At 38.8% G+C, this 16,365-nt stretch overlaps 1 protein-coding gene across 1 annotated transcript in view; it reads left to right on the top strand.

The window, feature by feature from the left end:
• The first annotated feature begins 7,800 nt into the window (after positions 1-7,800).
• PCLO (piccolo presynaptic cytomatrix protein) overlaps positions 7,801-16,365 on the top strand; it is a 361,627-nt gene continuing 353,062 nt past the window's right edge. Inside the window, exons 1-2 of the mRNA XM_042916591.1 lie at positions 7,801-8,057; positions 14,074-15,871. Coding sequence (XP_042772525.1) covers positions 7,801-8,057; positions 14,074-15,871 — 2,055 coding nt within the window. The remainder of the gene's footprint in view (positions 8,058-14,073; positions 15,872-16,365) is intronic.

Below are 16,365 nucleotides of genomic sequence, written 5' to 3'. Positions count from 1 at the left end.
CCCCAAGCTCTATAATACAATCATCTGGGGAGTTTTAAAAATACAAATGCCATGCCCTTCCATCAAGATTTTGATATAATTTGTCTGAGATGAGGGCCAACTATTGATCCTTTTCAAAATATCTATAGATAAACATAATATTCTCTCAGGGTTTTGACTTATTATTGAAAGAGTAACTTGTGAATTTTTCCAATTACACTTGAGATATCCCTATTAAAATTCATCTATTCTTTCTTTGCTTGCAGACAGACAAGAGCAAAACTTTCTAAAGATTTATCCCATGAGCTTGGAATTAGCATATGGGAAAATTATGGGACTCTCTGAAAACCATTACAGACTTTACACTTCAGCCCATATGATAATAATGACTGAACCACAGATGTTAAAAATCTTTTGTCTTCCAGCTCCCGTGCGTATACATCGTATGTACCTTGCCTATATTTTTAATGTGTATCAAGTCAGATATAAATCTTTGCTTCTCTTTCTGTGCCACTCCTCACCTCTCTCCTCCCTCAAAGAATCAATAATGCGTAAATTCCTTAGTAATTTAAATTTTCCTGGAATTTGCATGAGGGAGACGGAGCTGGGCTTTCCATTGTACAATCTACAGGAACCACCTAGGATCCTCAGGGACAGGTCAGTCCTGCAAAGGCCCCTATGCCACATCACCACTAGAGGGTAGCAGTGAGGACACTTCTAATTCACCTTTCCACAAAGTAAGTGGCATCAGGTTCCTTTCATCCTCATACATTTCTCTACTTTTGACTTCGAACCCATGCTACTCAACCAATTCAAGTTGCTCTCTTTATTCTGAAATACAGAGCAATTCAGAGAAAGCCCTAACTTTTCAAGATGTCTGAGCTGCAGTCCATCACCAGGCTAGGTAAAACTGAGTATCCTCTAGCTGATGTGATTCTGACTCCTTTGAAGGATAATGTGAATATTAACAGGTTTTACTAGATAGATATTAAAGTCACTGTTATATAATGTATACTTTTTGTATCATATTTTAAAAAAAATCTTAAAAATATTTTTGAACCTCTAATCCCAAGGATCTGTAAATTGTCAATCTAGCCACCATCTTGAGTAGGACCTTAAGAATGCCTCCTCTCCCAGAAGTTTCTCAAATAAATACATTGGTCTTTCTCAGAAACATTCTCATGCATAAATTTTTCATCTTTTTATATAACTTTATATTTGGATAGCATTACATAGTTGAAAAATGATCTTCCCATATATTTTCTTGTTTGAGCCTTTCACGAAACAAGTACGTAAGTATTCAGCATAATTGGGCTCTTTCCCATTTATAGTTTAGAAGGGTGGTATTTGGAAATTTTGAACAAATAACTCAAGTCCATCTGGACAGTAAATGGGAAAATAGTCACTAGAAGCAAAAGAATGAAAAGGGAATTTTGAAAGATTATGCGTAATCATAATGTGTAAAAACTGGAATATCAGTTAAATGACTAAAACCCCCAAAAGTTAGTGCCTTAAAATAAGACAATAATTACTATAATAACTATTATTCTATTTCCTGATTCTCTCGGCTGATTGGGCAGTTCTCCTGGTCTCACCTGGCTCAGTGATGTGACTGTAGCCAGCAGATATGCTCTCTGAGGCAGGGAGGGTTCTCCAGCGGGACTCATCAAGGCCTCAGCTGGGATCGCTGGAGACTGGGGCAGCTGGGCTCCTCTCTTCATGGAGTCTCACCTCCTGAGCTTCTTTAGATTATGGTGGTCTCTGAGCACGAAGAGGGCTATATAGGAAGGCTAGCCTAGCAAGTTACATGCCTCTCCCACTACATTCTCTTGATAAAAATAAGATAGGGGTTCAGCTCCAGTCTAAGGGTGAGGAAACAGTATATCTTGATGGGAAGCATGGCAGTCCCACTTTAAAGGGCAGTGGACACAGGGAGGTGTGATTCATCTAGGACAAGTATTGTAACAATCTGCCACAACTGTACTGATATGTTTCTTGGTTCAAAAGTGCATTCACATCTTTTTCTAATGTAACTATGACAAGAGCCCAGAGAGGTAGTATATATTATTGTCTCCATTTTTACAGTTGAGGAGCCCCACATTCTAAAAAGCTAGTGACTCGCTAACCCAAATAGATGTAAGATGGCAGAGCTGCTGGGATTTAAAGTCAGACATTGTCAACCAAAACATCATGTAAGTAGGACGTGCATACATGTCTCCATTTTCCAAAGAGTAGGGAGTAGGTTCTGAATTCTAAAGTCTATTTATGAAACAGGTGAATACATAATGCTGAATCATCTATGTTATAACATCATGACTTGTTGGTAATTTTCATCTTAAAAAGTACTAGTGTAAAGTGGCATAGTAACTAAATTTATTTCATTTCATTTATTTGTTTACTTATTGAAGTTTATTTATTTTGAGAGACAGAGTGAGCAGGGGAGGGGCAGAGAGAGAGAGCGAGAGAGAGAGAGAGAGAGAGAGAGAATCTCAAGTGGAGCTGGAACTCAGGAACCATGAGATCAGGACCGGAGCTGAAACCAAGAGTCGGATGCTTAAGTGACTGGCCACCTAGGTGCCTCTATTTTATTTTATTTTTGAGAGAGAGAGAGAGCATGAGCACCAGCGAGCATATGCGGGATGGGCAGAGTGAGGAGAATCTTAAGCAGACTCCAGGCCCAGTGCAGAGACCAGTGAGGGGCTCCGTCTCATCATCACGAAATCATGACCTGAGCCAAAATCTAGAGTCAGCTGCTTAACTCATTGAGCCATCCAGGTGCCCCTATTCATAATATTTTATACATCCTGTACCCATAGGAACATATTTTAAGTACAATTAACTTTTTCTTTTATTTTAAATTATATTTTGCTGTAGAATATGTATAAAAGGGGAAACAAACAAAAAAACCCCAAAACTGCCTGATAGTCCAGATGTCACAATTCAAAAATAAATTTATCAAACTTTGTTCTAAAATACTTCTCATGTTTTTTTTCTCAAAATTGAGAAGCCAGTTCATAATCAACTATAATCTCACTTGAATTTCCTCCACTGTAGCTGCAAATCTCATTTTAAAGAAAAGCTAACAAAAAATGGCTTAGAGCTGCAATTGAGAAGCAGATCAACCACAGCCAAAAATGAAGTTGGTCCTTAAACCACTGCAGGTTCTTGCTCCACTAAATTAACACAATCTTCTCTTACCTTCCACTAGAGAAGGAACATTAAAAAAAGGTATGTACCTATATAAAAATGTCAGACTGTCTATATTTACACAAACATGAATATATGCATCCATGCATACACTAAAATGCATGGTCTTTTAAATATAGAAAGTATAAGAATACTTTAAGTTTTACCACTCATCAAATAACACGAAATCACTATTAGCCTATATACCGTGGCACTTTTTTTTTTTTCCAGTTTCTTCATAGGCATTTGCTACAAAATGATGTTAGAATTTTGCTTACCTAGCTTCACCCAAGTTCATTGTTTTTGTGGTTTTTAAAAATGACTACTCATAATTATTGGGACTCTTATACCATAAAGAAAAATCGACAAATTCATTTTGGAAAATATAGAAAATTAGGAAGAAAAAGTAAGATTACTTATTAAATACACAGTAAAACCTTGGATTGTGAGTAACTTGTTCTGTGAGTGTTCTCAAGATGAACAAACATTGCTAATAAATTTTAACTTGAACAAATGAGTGATGTCTTGTAATACAAATAGTACATGAGGCCAAATGTCTCATGATCACAACTGAGCCAATGGTTCATGAAATTTGCTTTGATATGCTTTGAATTACAAGCATGTTTCTGGAATGAATTATTCTCATAAACCTAGGTTTTACTTGTATGGGTTTTGTTCGTTGGTTTATTTGATTTTTTTCCTGGGTTTATTTTCTATGCATTTTAGTAGTTTATTTATTTATTTTTTTTTGCACAATCGTGATCACATAAGTTTATGAAAACTTATCCTATGTATACTTTGTGAACTTTTTCCTATAATGAACTCTTTAAAAGCATTATTTTAGGGGCGCCTGGTTGGCTCAGTTGGTTGAGCATCCGACTCCGGCTCAGGTCATGATCTCGCAGTTCATGAGTTCAAGCCCTGCATCGGGCTCTGTGCTGACAGCTCAGAGCCTGGAGCCTGCTTCAGATTCTGTATCTCCCTCTCTCTCTGCGCCTTCCCCGCTCATGCTCTGTCTCTCTCTGTCTCTCAAAAATGAGTAATGTTAAGAAAAATTAAAAGCATTATTTTAAATTAATATTTTCATAAAATACAAACATCTGGTTGTACCAGGTTTTACTTTTCCGTTCTTATTTATGAGGGCAGTAATGCCTTTTTATTTATTGCTATTATAAATAATTCTCTAGGGAACATTTTTTTTCCACAGTCATTTTTGTAACTCAGTCTCTTTGGTAACTGATTTCCAGAAGTGTATCACAGATTATGACTCTTTTTAAGGCTATTGATAGATATTGCTAAATTATCTTCCAGAAAGGTTGAATCTATTTATACTCACAAATTTAGCTTATGAAAGGGCCTATTTTACAAAACACTTACTAGCACCATTAAAATGGTTTTAATAGAGATATAATGGGCATTTAATAAATACGCCCATATTAAGATAATTGCTTACTAAATAGAGTTTAATAAATACATGCTATTATTTTTAAATAAAAGGATAAACTAAATTATACAAGGATTATTTAATTGTAGGTTTTTAAAGACTAGTGAGACTACACATTTTTCTATATTGGTGAAGACTATTCTGAGTTTAATTTTTGCAGACCCTGAACTCATTCAAGTTTTGCGCATGTGACATACAAGGTGGTCTATTCGATTTTATACTGGGTTGAGTGGTATCTGTGAGGACCATGGGTAGACTGGGCAATTTCATGCCAAGCATTCATTATCTAGTCATATTTAGTTGTTAATTATCACATTTAGATTTGTTCTAATCTACTAAAATAGAACCTACCTGGGGAAGGGAGGCAAGAAGTAAACAACGGAAAAGATCTGGTTTTCTAGAGTTGAGAAGCCATTTTAGAAAGACATAATGGTATATAGCAGTGAAGGTGTTCATAAATTGATCACTTTTATGACTTACCTATCAGGCTGAGTGAATTGGAGCTGAACTATCAGCTTGTTAAATCAATCCAAATTCAAATAAATATTTACGGTAAGTATAATGAACAGGGAACAACAAAGATTTTGAATATAGCACCATTAGTTAATTTGCAGAATGAAACTGTGACATTTTTTCTGGGTAAGCAAGAACAAACTCCATAAAGTTATCTATAGCATTTGACTTCTCATCCTTGTACTCCCAGAATTCTGAGAATTCGCACACAAGCAAAGCACCTGGCTTTTGCTCTAGTGTTTTTCTTTAGATCTGAAACACCTCCCAAGCACAAGCAACTGTTAAGCCTGAATGGAAGGCTGAAAAATTAAACATTTTTAGAAACTCACAGGTATGAAGATCCTAAAGGCAAAATTATTTTACAAAGTCAACAACCCAAATGTTTCCCACTTGTTTTCACAGTGCATTCACTCTTTCTACCACATGTCCCATTTCCCTGTTTTCTGATGTTTCCTCCTGGGAGAGGAGGGAAGGAGAAGGTGAATGCACATGTTTTCGCAATGGGCTATAATACTCCCATCTTACAGATTATGACTTCTTGTTTAGTCTGCACACTACTTTGCATATTGATTAACACTTATTTCTTTCTTATTACTTTAAAGGTTCCTTTCCATCTATAATAAGAGAGAATATAGCATTAACCATTTGTTTTCTAGTTTAATCATTATTCTGAGGCTAGACTTTGAAAAGAGTGCTCATCCTAGCAATTTTTTAACTTCGTCGTTTGTGGATGTGAATACATAGGATGTATTTTTGTCACAAAACTAGAGTTTGATTCCTAGGGGCTGCCTGGGCATTGGAGCAGTTACTCATTTTGTCAGAGATTCAGGATTATGTACCGATTATATCTTTTTTGAGGCAAATTCATTTTTAGAAATATGATGATAACATATTGTCTCCAAACGTGCCCCTCAGAATGTTAGGTTGCTTCATGTCATTGGTTTGTATGAGGTGAAAGCATTCTCTTTACAAAGCATGACTTTGTAGCTTTGACTTTGGAAGTCACATCTCAATGTGTTGTAAGAGAATTAAACTTTATGCAAAGTTTTTACGGGAACCCAACCAGCAGTGAAACTTCATCTGATGACTGGACTTTTTTAAAAGCAGTACACTTTGGGGTGTCTGCATAGCTCAGTTGGTTAAGCATCCAACTCCTGATTTTGAATCAGGTCAGGATCTCAGGATTCATGAGATGGAACACCCTGCCCTCCACCCCACTTCCCCAGCTGGGTGTGGAGCCTGCTTAAGATTCTCTTTCTGCCCCTCCCCACTGTGCCAGCACTCTCTCTCAAAATAAATAAACATGAAAAAAAAAGTGTCACAAATTTTATAACTGAACCATTTTTTAGTTTTGATACTGGTGGAATGCAAAATATAAAACTTTTATAACGCTTATTGTAAACACTTAGAAACTCTCAGGGCAATTTATTCATTTCTATTTATTTTTTCGTTCCCGTTGTTAGCTTTTGATTAATCTCAACAACTGAGACATTACGTCCATTTTGTTAGCAAAGGTAGATAGTAAAATTGGGGTTGTGGATTCGGTGTTGAAGGAAAACTTTCCCTTCGAGGAAATGTAGCAAGAAGAGTTTGTGCGTTTGGGGTGAGTGGGGATGGGTTATTAGTTACAACTCTGCTGCTAGCCATCTGTGTGTGTCTGTACAGATTAATTCCACTTTTTTGGTTATTCTTCCATTTGTACAAAAAAGGACTGAATTCATGTTTTCAAAATTTCACACCACTTGAACATTTTAATACTCTACAATCTGAATCTTACTACAGTATCTCCTCCATAATTTCCCGTAACCCCTTACTTTTGTGTAGTCCCTTTAGGGAACAATACAATGATAAGCATTCAAAAACTTTACCTCCTTGCGGTTGCTGTACCTAAGGTTTTAATGTAATTATTCTGGAAAAGTCCTAAGTGAAAAGGTCCAGTTTCGGCTCCTTTGGGGAAATTTGTCCCAAAGGCATCAGAGATTTCTCCTGTTAATCTCGTTACCTGAATCCATTACTAAAATCTTTAAAAACGCTCCCTTAAAAAAAAAAAAAAAAAAAAAAAAAAAAAATTTTTTTTTTTTTGAAACTACAGATCCCATGAATCAAAGAAGGAAACTGACACCTCCCCTCCAGCCCCTCCCCACCCCTTGACTGTAATCCGCTAAAACTCAGGTTGAGGCATCCTGAAATATGCCTGAAAGAAACGCCGGCTGTTGTCCCGGTTTTCAGCTGCGCTCTCCCCGGGCTCCTTTAAATCGGTGCTGAGAGTGTGGAAGGATACAGAGCGACGCAGAACGGGATGGGCGCGGGTGCGGCCATCACCTGTTCCGAGACAGGCATGCGCACTGCGAGGGCGCGGGCGAGGAGGCGGGGCGCGGTGGGAGGGGCGGACGGCGCCCGGCTGGCACTGCTCAGACCTGCTTCTCCCGACTCGGGGCGCTGAGGCGGCTTCGGGGAGTTGTCCAACATGGAGGAGGCACCAGCTGCGGGCGTCACCTGCGAGCGGGACTAACACCCGCCTGGCGTTCCGGGCAGCGGTGCCGGGTCCCGAGCCCTGGGACTCGGCCGCCTGCACGCCCCACGGCGGACCCCGGCTCCGGTTGCTCGTCGGGCCGCGGGCTTCCCGACGGGGACGCAGCGCAAGGAGGGAGCGCAGCGGCCCCGAGTCCCTCTGAGCCATGGGCAACGAGGCGAGCTTGGAAGGGGAAGGGCTCCCGGAAGGGCTGGCGGCGGCGGCGGCGGCGGCAGCCGCGGGAGGAGGGGCTGGCGGGGCGGGGAGCTCCTTGCACACCGTGATCCCGGCCGGCATGGAGGCGGATCTGAGCCAGCTGAGCGAAGAGGAGAGGAGACAGATCGCCGCTGTCATGTCAAGGGCGCAGGGGCTGCCCAAGGGAAGCGTTCCCCCGGCCGCTGCGGAGCCGTCTTCCATGCACAGGCACGCACAGCATGATGTATATGTCCAGGCATATATGTACAGCTTCCCGTGCACATATGTGCCAACCCGTATGTGCCAGCACGGCAGTACATATATGTGGTTTCCGTTCATTTTATTTTCCCTAATGGGGTGACGAGAAAGAGATCATAAGCCTTCTCTGGGCAGAATAAAAATGATGCATTGTAGAGTTTCTAGTGGGATAGTCAAGGGTTGCATTCCTGGAACTGTGATTTTAGGTTGTGATTTTTGGCCTTTTGGAACCTTTTTCCCCTAGGATGGCGTGGAGAGACGCCCTCCAGTGTTTTACTAATCTGGAAGTCTTCCATTAATACAAAACGGACGTGTTGGGAAATGGATAGAACTGGGTGTTTACCTGTCTCTGTTTAAACCTCCCCAGTCATTTCGGCGTCTTTTTCTCTGTGAATGATGTCTGAAATATTTCTGTAACAATACCTTTAATTCCCTGGGGGGTGATTTGTCCTTCCTTCCCACCCCAGCCCCAGAGGAGAAAAGGAGCTGTTTAGGTAGAAGGTATAGAATGAATACACCTTTTATATTCAATGAGGGACCCTAAAATATATTATGGCATTAGACAGATGGTTCGGTCGCAGCGGAGCAGGTGCTGTACATGTATTTCTGAATTAGCATATGCTATTTTTTAAACTATTGCTCTTTTATATGCAAAAGTATCTTACAGTTTAGAACATGTGAATTTGTGTTATCTTAAAATTAGTTTCCAGTACATAGTTTTCAAGTCAAACCAAATAAATGACAACTTGCACAGGCAATTAAGAGCTATTCTGTAATATTACCGTATTAATTTCCTTCTGTAGCTCTCCATTTTGCTTCATCTAATAAATTAGTTGTTTTCTAATTAGAGCCCTAAGAGGGTATAATCATTGTGCCTGCCCTGCCTTTATTATTGTAAACAAACCCTTTAACTTTACACCCTCCCTTAGCGAACAGTTCTCTGTCCGTTGTCCTGAAACCATTCCTGCTTTATGTTGACTGAAGGGAGACCTACAATTTTCATTTGAGATATTGAAAGATCTGGATATTGTAGGTGTAGATTCTTATCCTCTATTTCATAAAAATATTTTAACTTAGAAGCTGTCATATACGTATATGCATATAATTTTATCAAATAACTTTTAACGTAGGAGAAGTGTCATGGATAGTTGTAATATTTTTAACATAAAAACTTAAGTTTCCACAATATATCAGCTAAAAATCCTGTGTTCTTGAAATGAAGCCACCACTACTAGTAAAAACCTGACCCTTTATATTAAATCTGTTTTTCTAACTAGTAATATATGGGGTTGTTTCTTTGGTATAAAGCCTTTTCTATCCATTATCTTAAGTCTTAACAGCTTGTGATATGCACCATTTTTCTCTACTGATGAAAACTTGGGAAAAATTTTGAATGCTCATATATTATATTTTTATGGGATAATAACGAGGTACAGTACTTCTATTAGCTTTTTAGAAATGTATGTCAGCTCTTCTATAGTTTTTCCTAATATGTACATGCAACAGGTTTAGCACCCTGGTTACATAGACCAAGAAAAAGTTTGAGCTTTCATTTCTGCAATCCTAACTTTTCTTTGGTTCAGAGGGTGGCTGAAAAATACTATTTCAGCCTATGAAACTGGTTTTATACAGTACTTATATCAGATTCTCCATTGATAATTTTGTTAGAGTAGAATTATTAGTAGGTAATCTGTGGTCTCAAAACTTATTGGTGAAAGCTTCATCTCAACAGATAAACAATATGTTTCTGATTTTTGAAACCTTATATTTTACTGAATTATGTTTATAAAAGATGCATAATTTTTGCAAATTTATTATCCCCGCATGGGATAACCAAAGAAACACCTGGTTTAGATTCAGATTTTTAGAAGCACTCTAAGTATATATAAAAAAGCGTATCCAATTTTTTAAGGTTTGAAGGGGTTAAGTGTGTCAGTTAGACATGGAAGTATTTTGTTTTGTTTTTAAATAAGGGTTGAGACCCCAAAACCCTAAGTTCTTATCCTATTCATTTTAACTGACTCAAGGCAAATTGTATATGTGTTTCAGCCATTGTGCCTCAGTTTCCTTGCTTCAAATAAGGCAAGTGACACTTGTTTTACCTATCTTGTAGAATCATTGTGAGGATTGGTTAAAAGTTGACAGGGATATTTTTGTTTGAATTTTAATTTGAAGGAACTCTGTAAAGAGTAATAATATCAATCTCAGCAGTGGTGGCACTGGCAGTGATGGCTTCAGACAAATTGTGTATTGAATTATGCACTGTTAGGAGTTATTCTGATGTATCTACATTTTTTTTACATGTGGAGAAGTCAGTGGAACTCCCACTCCCCTCCCCACCCCGACCAGGAGTCCGGATACTAGATATCTGTGACTGTTTTTTTTTTTTTTTCTTTTTTTTTAAGAGAGCGTGTGAGCGGGGGAGGGGCATAAGGAGAGAGAGAAACAGAGATGGAGAGAGACAGAGAGACAGAGACAGAGAGAGAATCTTAAGCAGCTCCACATTCAGCACGGAGCCCGATGCAGGGCTCAATCCCAGGACACTGGGATAGTGATCTGAGTGGAAATCAAGAGTCAGAGGCTCAACCCACTGAGCCACCCAGGTGCCCCTGTGACTAGCTAGTTTTATAGCCTTGGATAATCTATTAGCCACTTTAAGCCCTAGTATCCTCTACAGTATAAAAATGAATAGATACTCCTGAAGTTGCTTGTATTTCTAATATCAAAAATTTTATGTGACTCAGCACTGTCAAGTGTCATTGCCTGATGTGTTCCATTAAAAAGTTTTTTTTTAGCATTCCAACTGCTTTTATATTCTTAGCCTTGAATACTGTTTACCTCATTTGTAGCTGAAATATTTTTTTCTGCTAAATGATGAAAGAAAAATTCTAATCTGGTGATGACAGTAGTAATGAAAGAGGAGGTTGTTTAAAGCATGGGTAGTTACAAGCTAGAAGTTACAGGTTACAAACAAAATGTTCCTGAATTTTTGATTTATTAAAGACCCAGGGGAAGACAATTTTATTACTTGGTCAACTCATTCTATTTACAACTACAGGTTTGAGAAGGGCTTTACTGAAAAGTGCTTCTGATTAGCAGAATATTTCATAGGAATTCTGACTGAATCTGTTATTTTCTTTAGTATTCCTTTGCATCTCTCCAACTGGTAGACAACTCAACAAACATTTTTTCTTCCTAGAGTAGCAAGCCAAGCCCAGGTTCTAAAATGCATATAGAATGTTTGCACTTATGCCTTGGAAGGACTGCAGAAGACTTTGAAAATAATTGATGAAGCATTAATCTAGCATAAAACAAAAACCTGATACATTCATCAATTCATTGTCATCCATGTGTTCATTCATTCACTCATCAAACATGCTCTCTAGTTAACAGATTCGGTTCTAGTGATGCAAAGATGAGTGAAACACATTCCCTCTCTAGGAGGTCCCAGTCTAGTTTACAAGGCACAGATTGCATTTTCGTCATGTTTGTTTTTGACAGAGCAACTGTTACACCAAACAAAACTTCACTGAAAGACCATAGTTAGCTAAGACATCCTTATATTTTTGTTCAGGATTAAGCTTATATCTCTTTTAATGATTGTCCTTCTATTTCTCACATCCACATCTCTATGTTTTACATTAACTCACATCATTCTAGTAACTGAAATTAGTTTAAGTTGTAGGGCAATCTTCATATCTGTGTCAGTATTTTCTCAGGGCTTTTGTTAGACTGTATAACTTATACTTGTAGGAAGTACATACAATTGTAATTTCTGCTGGAAGCAGCTTGCTTTGAATTTTGGTGTTGATAACACAACTACTTGGTATTCACAAAGTTCATTTTTTATTTGTTTTGTACATAGGCTGGATTCTGTGAAATAACACAAACAATGATTAAGCTTAATAGTATTTTCAAGAGGATTTCGTTAAATTAAGAATAGATTTCTTTTGTACTCTGTTTAAATGTAGGTCTCTAGGACTCCACAAGGGAACCAATTCAAAAAAATGCCTAATAATTACTCATAAGACAGGGACTTCTCTAACGAAGTTCCTAAGAATGTGCCCTTTCATGGGAGTGGTAGATTTCATTAATTGAATGTGGATCATTTCCAGAATAATGTGAAGATCTAAACAGTGGAATTTCTGGAAATAATCCATCTTAGGTCATTTACTATGGCTTTTGCGGCCTGTAAAGAAACATTCAAAATCATTTTCCCAAAATGGAAATACGTAGCTTTTTAAAAGATAACTATCTTAGAACTGTTGGAATTAATTAGGGTAATAATTTTAGTTCCTCATTTCAGTTATCTCAAATTTCCTAATTTTTTTTTTTTTTCCCGGAGGGAATTGCCAAAACTAGGAATTCTATTTATTTCTCTTTTATCAGAAAATCACTTCTTACATACCTTGGCTTGTATAGATTATTTCCTTTGGACTTGTTGCTAACTAGAGGGAATGCTTCTGTGTTTCTTTCTGTTATGCCTTATGACTTGATCTAACTCAAATTTCTGTATCCTTTGGGGAACTTCAAAAACTTAATTCATATTAGGTACTAAATGATCTGAAATTAAAAATTTATAATCTGGCCCATTAGCAAGTAAATTTTCACAAAACAAAACTTATAGAACTTTATTGTGATTATCTCATATTTTAAGTGCTACTGAATAACTTTCTCTTTTTTCTTTTAATTAAAAATAAATAAATCTTTTCCAAAATTAAAAAGCTACATTATCAAATGCAATACTTATAATTTTATTTGTTAACAATTCTAATATATCCTATTCTTTTTAGTTGCAACTTTATCAGTGAAGAATGGCTTATTTAAAAAAAATTAATGTATTTAATTTTTGGCTAAAAGTAAAAACTTACAATTATTTAGCCATAGTCATTTAAAAGTGATCATGTTTCCAAAACTGTTTAAAAAAAAATCCATCATGTATATTTGTCTATGAATTAAAAGAAATTTTGCAGATTAGTTACATTCTTAAAGCTGTTAATAATGAATAATATTACTAATAGCCTAACAGTGGCAAGAATGTTACACAAAACATTAAGAGATTATTATATATTTTCTTCTGAGAAAAGTAACAATACCTTCAAAAATGGGGTCACAACCAGCTTATTACTAGTTGTATACCAGGCTATATCTCGAAATTCTGTAAGTATCAATTGTTATTTTGCATAGAGATCTCATTAAGTATTAGCTATTGGAATAATAATTAAATGACATAATATTTTTCTTCTACAAGAAATAGGGAATTATTTCTCAAAAATTTCTAATTAATCAAAGTAGGACTTTTCATTTTATGAAGTTTAATAAGGATAATATTTAATGGATATTTTCTTTGTAGACAGAGTAAAATTGAATAGACTATCAACTTTCTCAGCCCCTGGAAATGCCTGACATAACTTCCTTTACTAAACATTTCCCAGATGTCACACATGCCATATGTGACTAATTTAATTCTTGTAATCAAGTAAGACACACAAACAACATCAAAAAAAAAGTTTGGAACAAACTCCCACATTTTAAAATGATTAGTTTTAATTCTTGGTGCTGCTAGTATTTGGAAGAATAACATTCTTTGAACATGAACGTACTAGAACATGGCATTGCCTTGATTTATCAATTTAATATAATTAGGTGTTAAGTATGGCTGGATTCTATTAAGTGTAAACGTAAATAAACTATTATAAATAATGTCTAGCTAGATTTCTTATGTTTTCATGACTTACGGTAGCAGGTATTATTTTTGTTTTTTCCCCTTTTTGTTTACCTTCTTGTTGAAAATCTCTACCCATGTAAAGAAAGTAACAGAGGGATTAAACCTTTTCTGGTCACGTACAGTAGACTGCAAAAATGTGTTCTAATTATATTTATACATGCGTAATTTTGAGACTGTAAGAAAGTAATAGCTTTTTCATATTATTTAGAGTTGGGATAATTTCCATTATTTTTACTTCTTTTTGTTTCACTCTTCTAGGAAACAAGAGTTGGATAGTAGTCATCCTCCAAAACAATCAGGGAAACCGCCGGACCCAGGGCGTTCAGCTCCGCCTGGTCTCAGTAAGAGTAGAACTACAGACACTTTGAGGTCAGAGCAGAAGTTGCCTGGAAGGAGTCCTTCCACTATTAGCTTGAAAGAATCAAAGTCCAGAACTGATCTGAAGGAAGAGCACAAGTCTAGTATGATGCCTGGCTTCCTCTCAGAGGTTAACCCTTTAAGTGCTGTCTCCTCGGTTGTAAATAAATTTAATCCTTTTGATTTGATATCAGACACTGATTCATCCCAGGAAGAAACTGCCAAGAAACAAAAAATGGCTCAGAAAGAACAAGGAAAACCCGAAGGAATCACAAAACCTCCACCACAACAGTCACCTAAGCCAGTTCCTAAGCAGCAAGGACCTGCGAGGGTCCCACTGCAGCAGGATGGCTCTCCCAGATCAGTATCTTCTCAGCAACCAGAGAAGATTAAATTACAACCTTCAGGGACAGGAAAGCCAATTGAGGGGCTTACGCAGGCTCCTCAGACAGACCAGGCACAATTGCCCCTTCAAAGAGATGCAACCAGGCCTCAGACAAAACCGTCAGACACACTAAGGGGAGAATCTGTTAAACCCTCTGTGCAAAGCCCATCCAAACCACCTATTCAGCAGGGAGGTCCTGGAAAACCTCCAGCCCAGCAGCCTGGACCTGAAAAACTTGCTACAGCACAGCCTGGGCCTGCAAAGCCCTTAGCTCAGCAAACAGGGCCAGCGAAGGCCCTAGCTCAACAGCCGGGGACAGCAAAGCCCCCAGCCCAGCCACCAGGGACAACAAAGCCTACTGCTCAGCAGCCTGGGCCAAAGTCTCCAGCTCAGCCTGTTGGGCCTGCGAAGCCTCAAACTCAACAGGCTGGGTCAGACAAACTTCCATCTCAGCAGCCAGGGCCAGCAAAGCCCCCAGCCCAGCAGCCAGGGACACCAAAATCTCCAGCTCACCAACCTGGGTCACAGTCTCCAGCTCAGCCACCTGGGCCTGCAAAGACTCCATCTCAGCAAGTTGGGGCAACAAAGTCTCTGGGTCAGCAGCCAGGGACAGGAAAAACTCCTGCTCAACAGCCCGGCCCGGCGAAGCCCCCACCTCAACAGCCCGGCCCGGCAAAGCCCCCTCCTCAGCAGCCTGGCCCAGCAAAGCCCCCTCCTCAGCAGCCTGGCCCGGCAAAGCCCCCTCCTCAGCAGCCTGGCCCGGCAAAGCCCCCTCCTCAGCAGCCTGGCCCGGCAAAGCCCCCTCCTCAGCAGCCTGGCCCGGTAAAGCCCCCTCCTCAGCAGCCTGGCCCGGCAAAGCCGCCTTCTCAGCAGCCCGGCCCGGCAAAGCCCCCACCTCAACAGCCAGGCCCGGCAAAGCCCCCACCTCAACAGCCAGGCCCGGCAAAGCCCCCACCTCAACAGCCAGGCCCGGCAAAGCCCCCACCTCAACAGCCAGGCCCGGCAAAGCCCCCTTCTCAGCAGCCCAGCCCGGCAAAGCCCCCACCTCAACAGCCAGGCCCAGCAAAGCCTTCAGCTCAGCCATCTATAAAACCAGTAAGCCAAACAGAAGCTGGGAAACCTCTGCAGCCATCCACTGCTCCGTCTGCAGCCCAGACTCCAGGACAAGGCCTCTCTAAAACCATCTGTCCTCTTTGCAATACCACTGAACTTCTGTTGCATGTTCCAGAAAAGGCCAATTTTAACACATGCACTGAGTGTCAAACCACTGTGTGTAGCCTGTGTGGTTTTAATCCCAATCCTCATTTAACCGAGGTGAGTGTGTTTATTTATTGTGTTCATGCTCTTAAACCATTATCATTGCTTACACAAATGGTGTTTGGTTTATCACTGGTATGATAGGATGGCATTATTTTTCTCTTGTCCTTTCTTTCTCCCTCTCCTTCCTTCCTTTCTCTTTTTCTTCTCTAATTGTAAATTTAGAAAAAAAAAAGTTTTAAGCCATTTTCTCCAATAATAAGCCCAAAATGCTGCCACAATTTCTGATAACTTTGGCATATAAAGTCAAAATGAAATCAAAGATGCTGAGCATATACTCATTGCACTCTGTAAGATCCACACTATTTATTATTACTTACCATACAGTGATAATTACTTTAACTTTTAAATTCATACTCCTGCCTTCCAAAATTATGGTACTCTTAACTGGGATCATTTCTGTGCTGCAAAAAAAGTGGACCATGTTTTCCCATTATAAATACAATTTTAAACATTTTTTTAATGTTTATTTTTGAGAGAGGGACAGAGAG

Source organism: Panthera leo, chromosome A2 (assembly GCF_018350215.1).
Source record: "Panthera leo isolate Ple1 chromosome A2, P.leo_Ple1_pat1.1, whole genome shotgun sequence".
Classification (NCBI taxonomy): domain Eukaryota; kingdom Metazoa; phylum Chordata; class Mammalia; order Carnivora; family Felidae; genus Panthera; species Panthera leo.
This window is presented reverse-complemented; position numbering and strand designations above follow the sequence as displayed.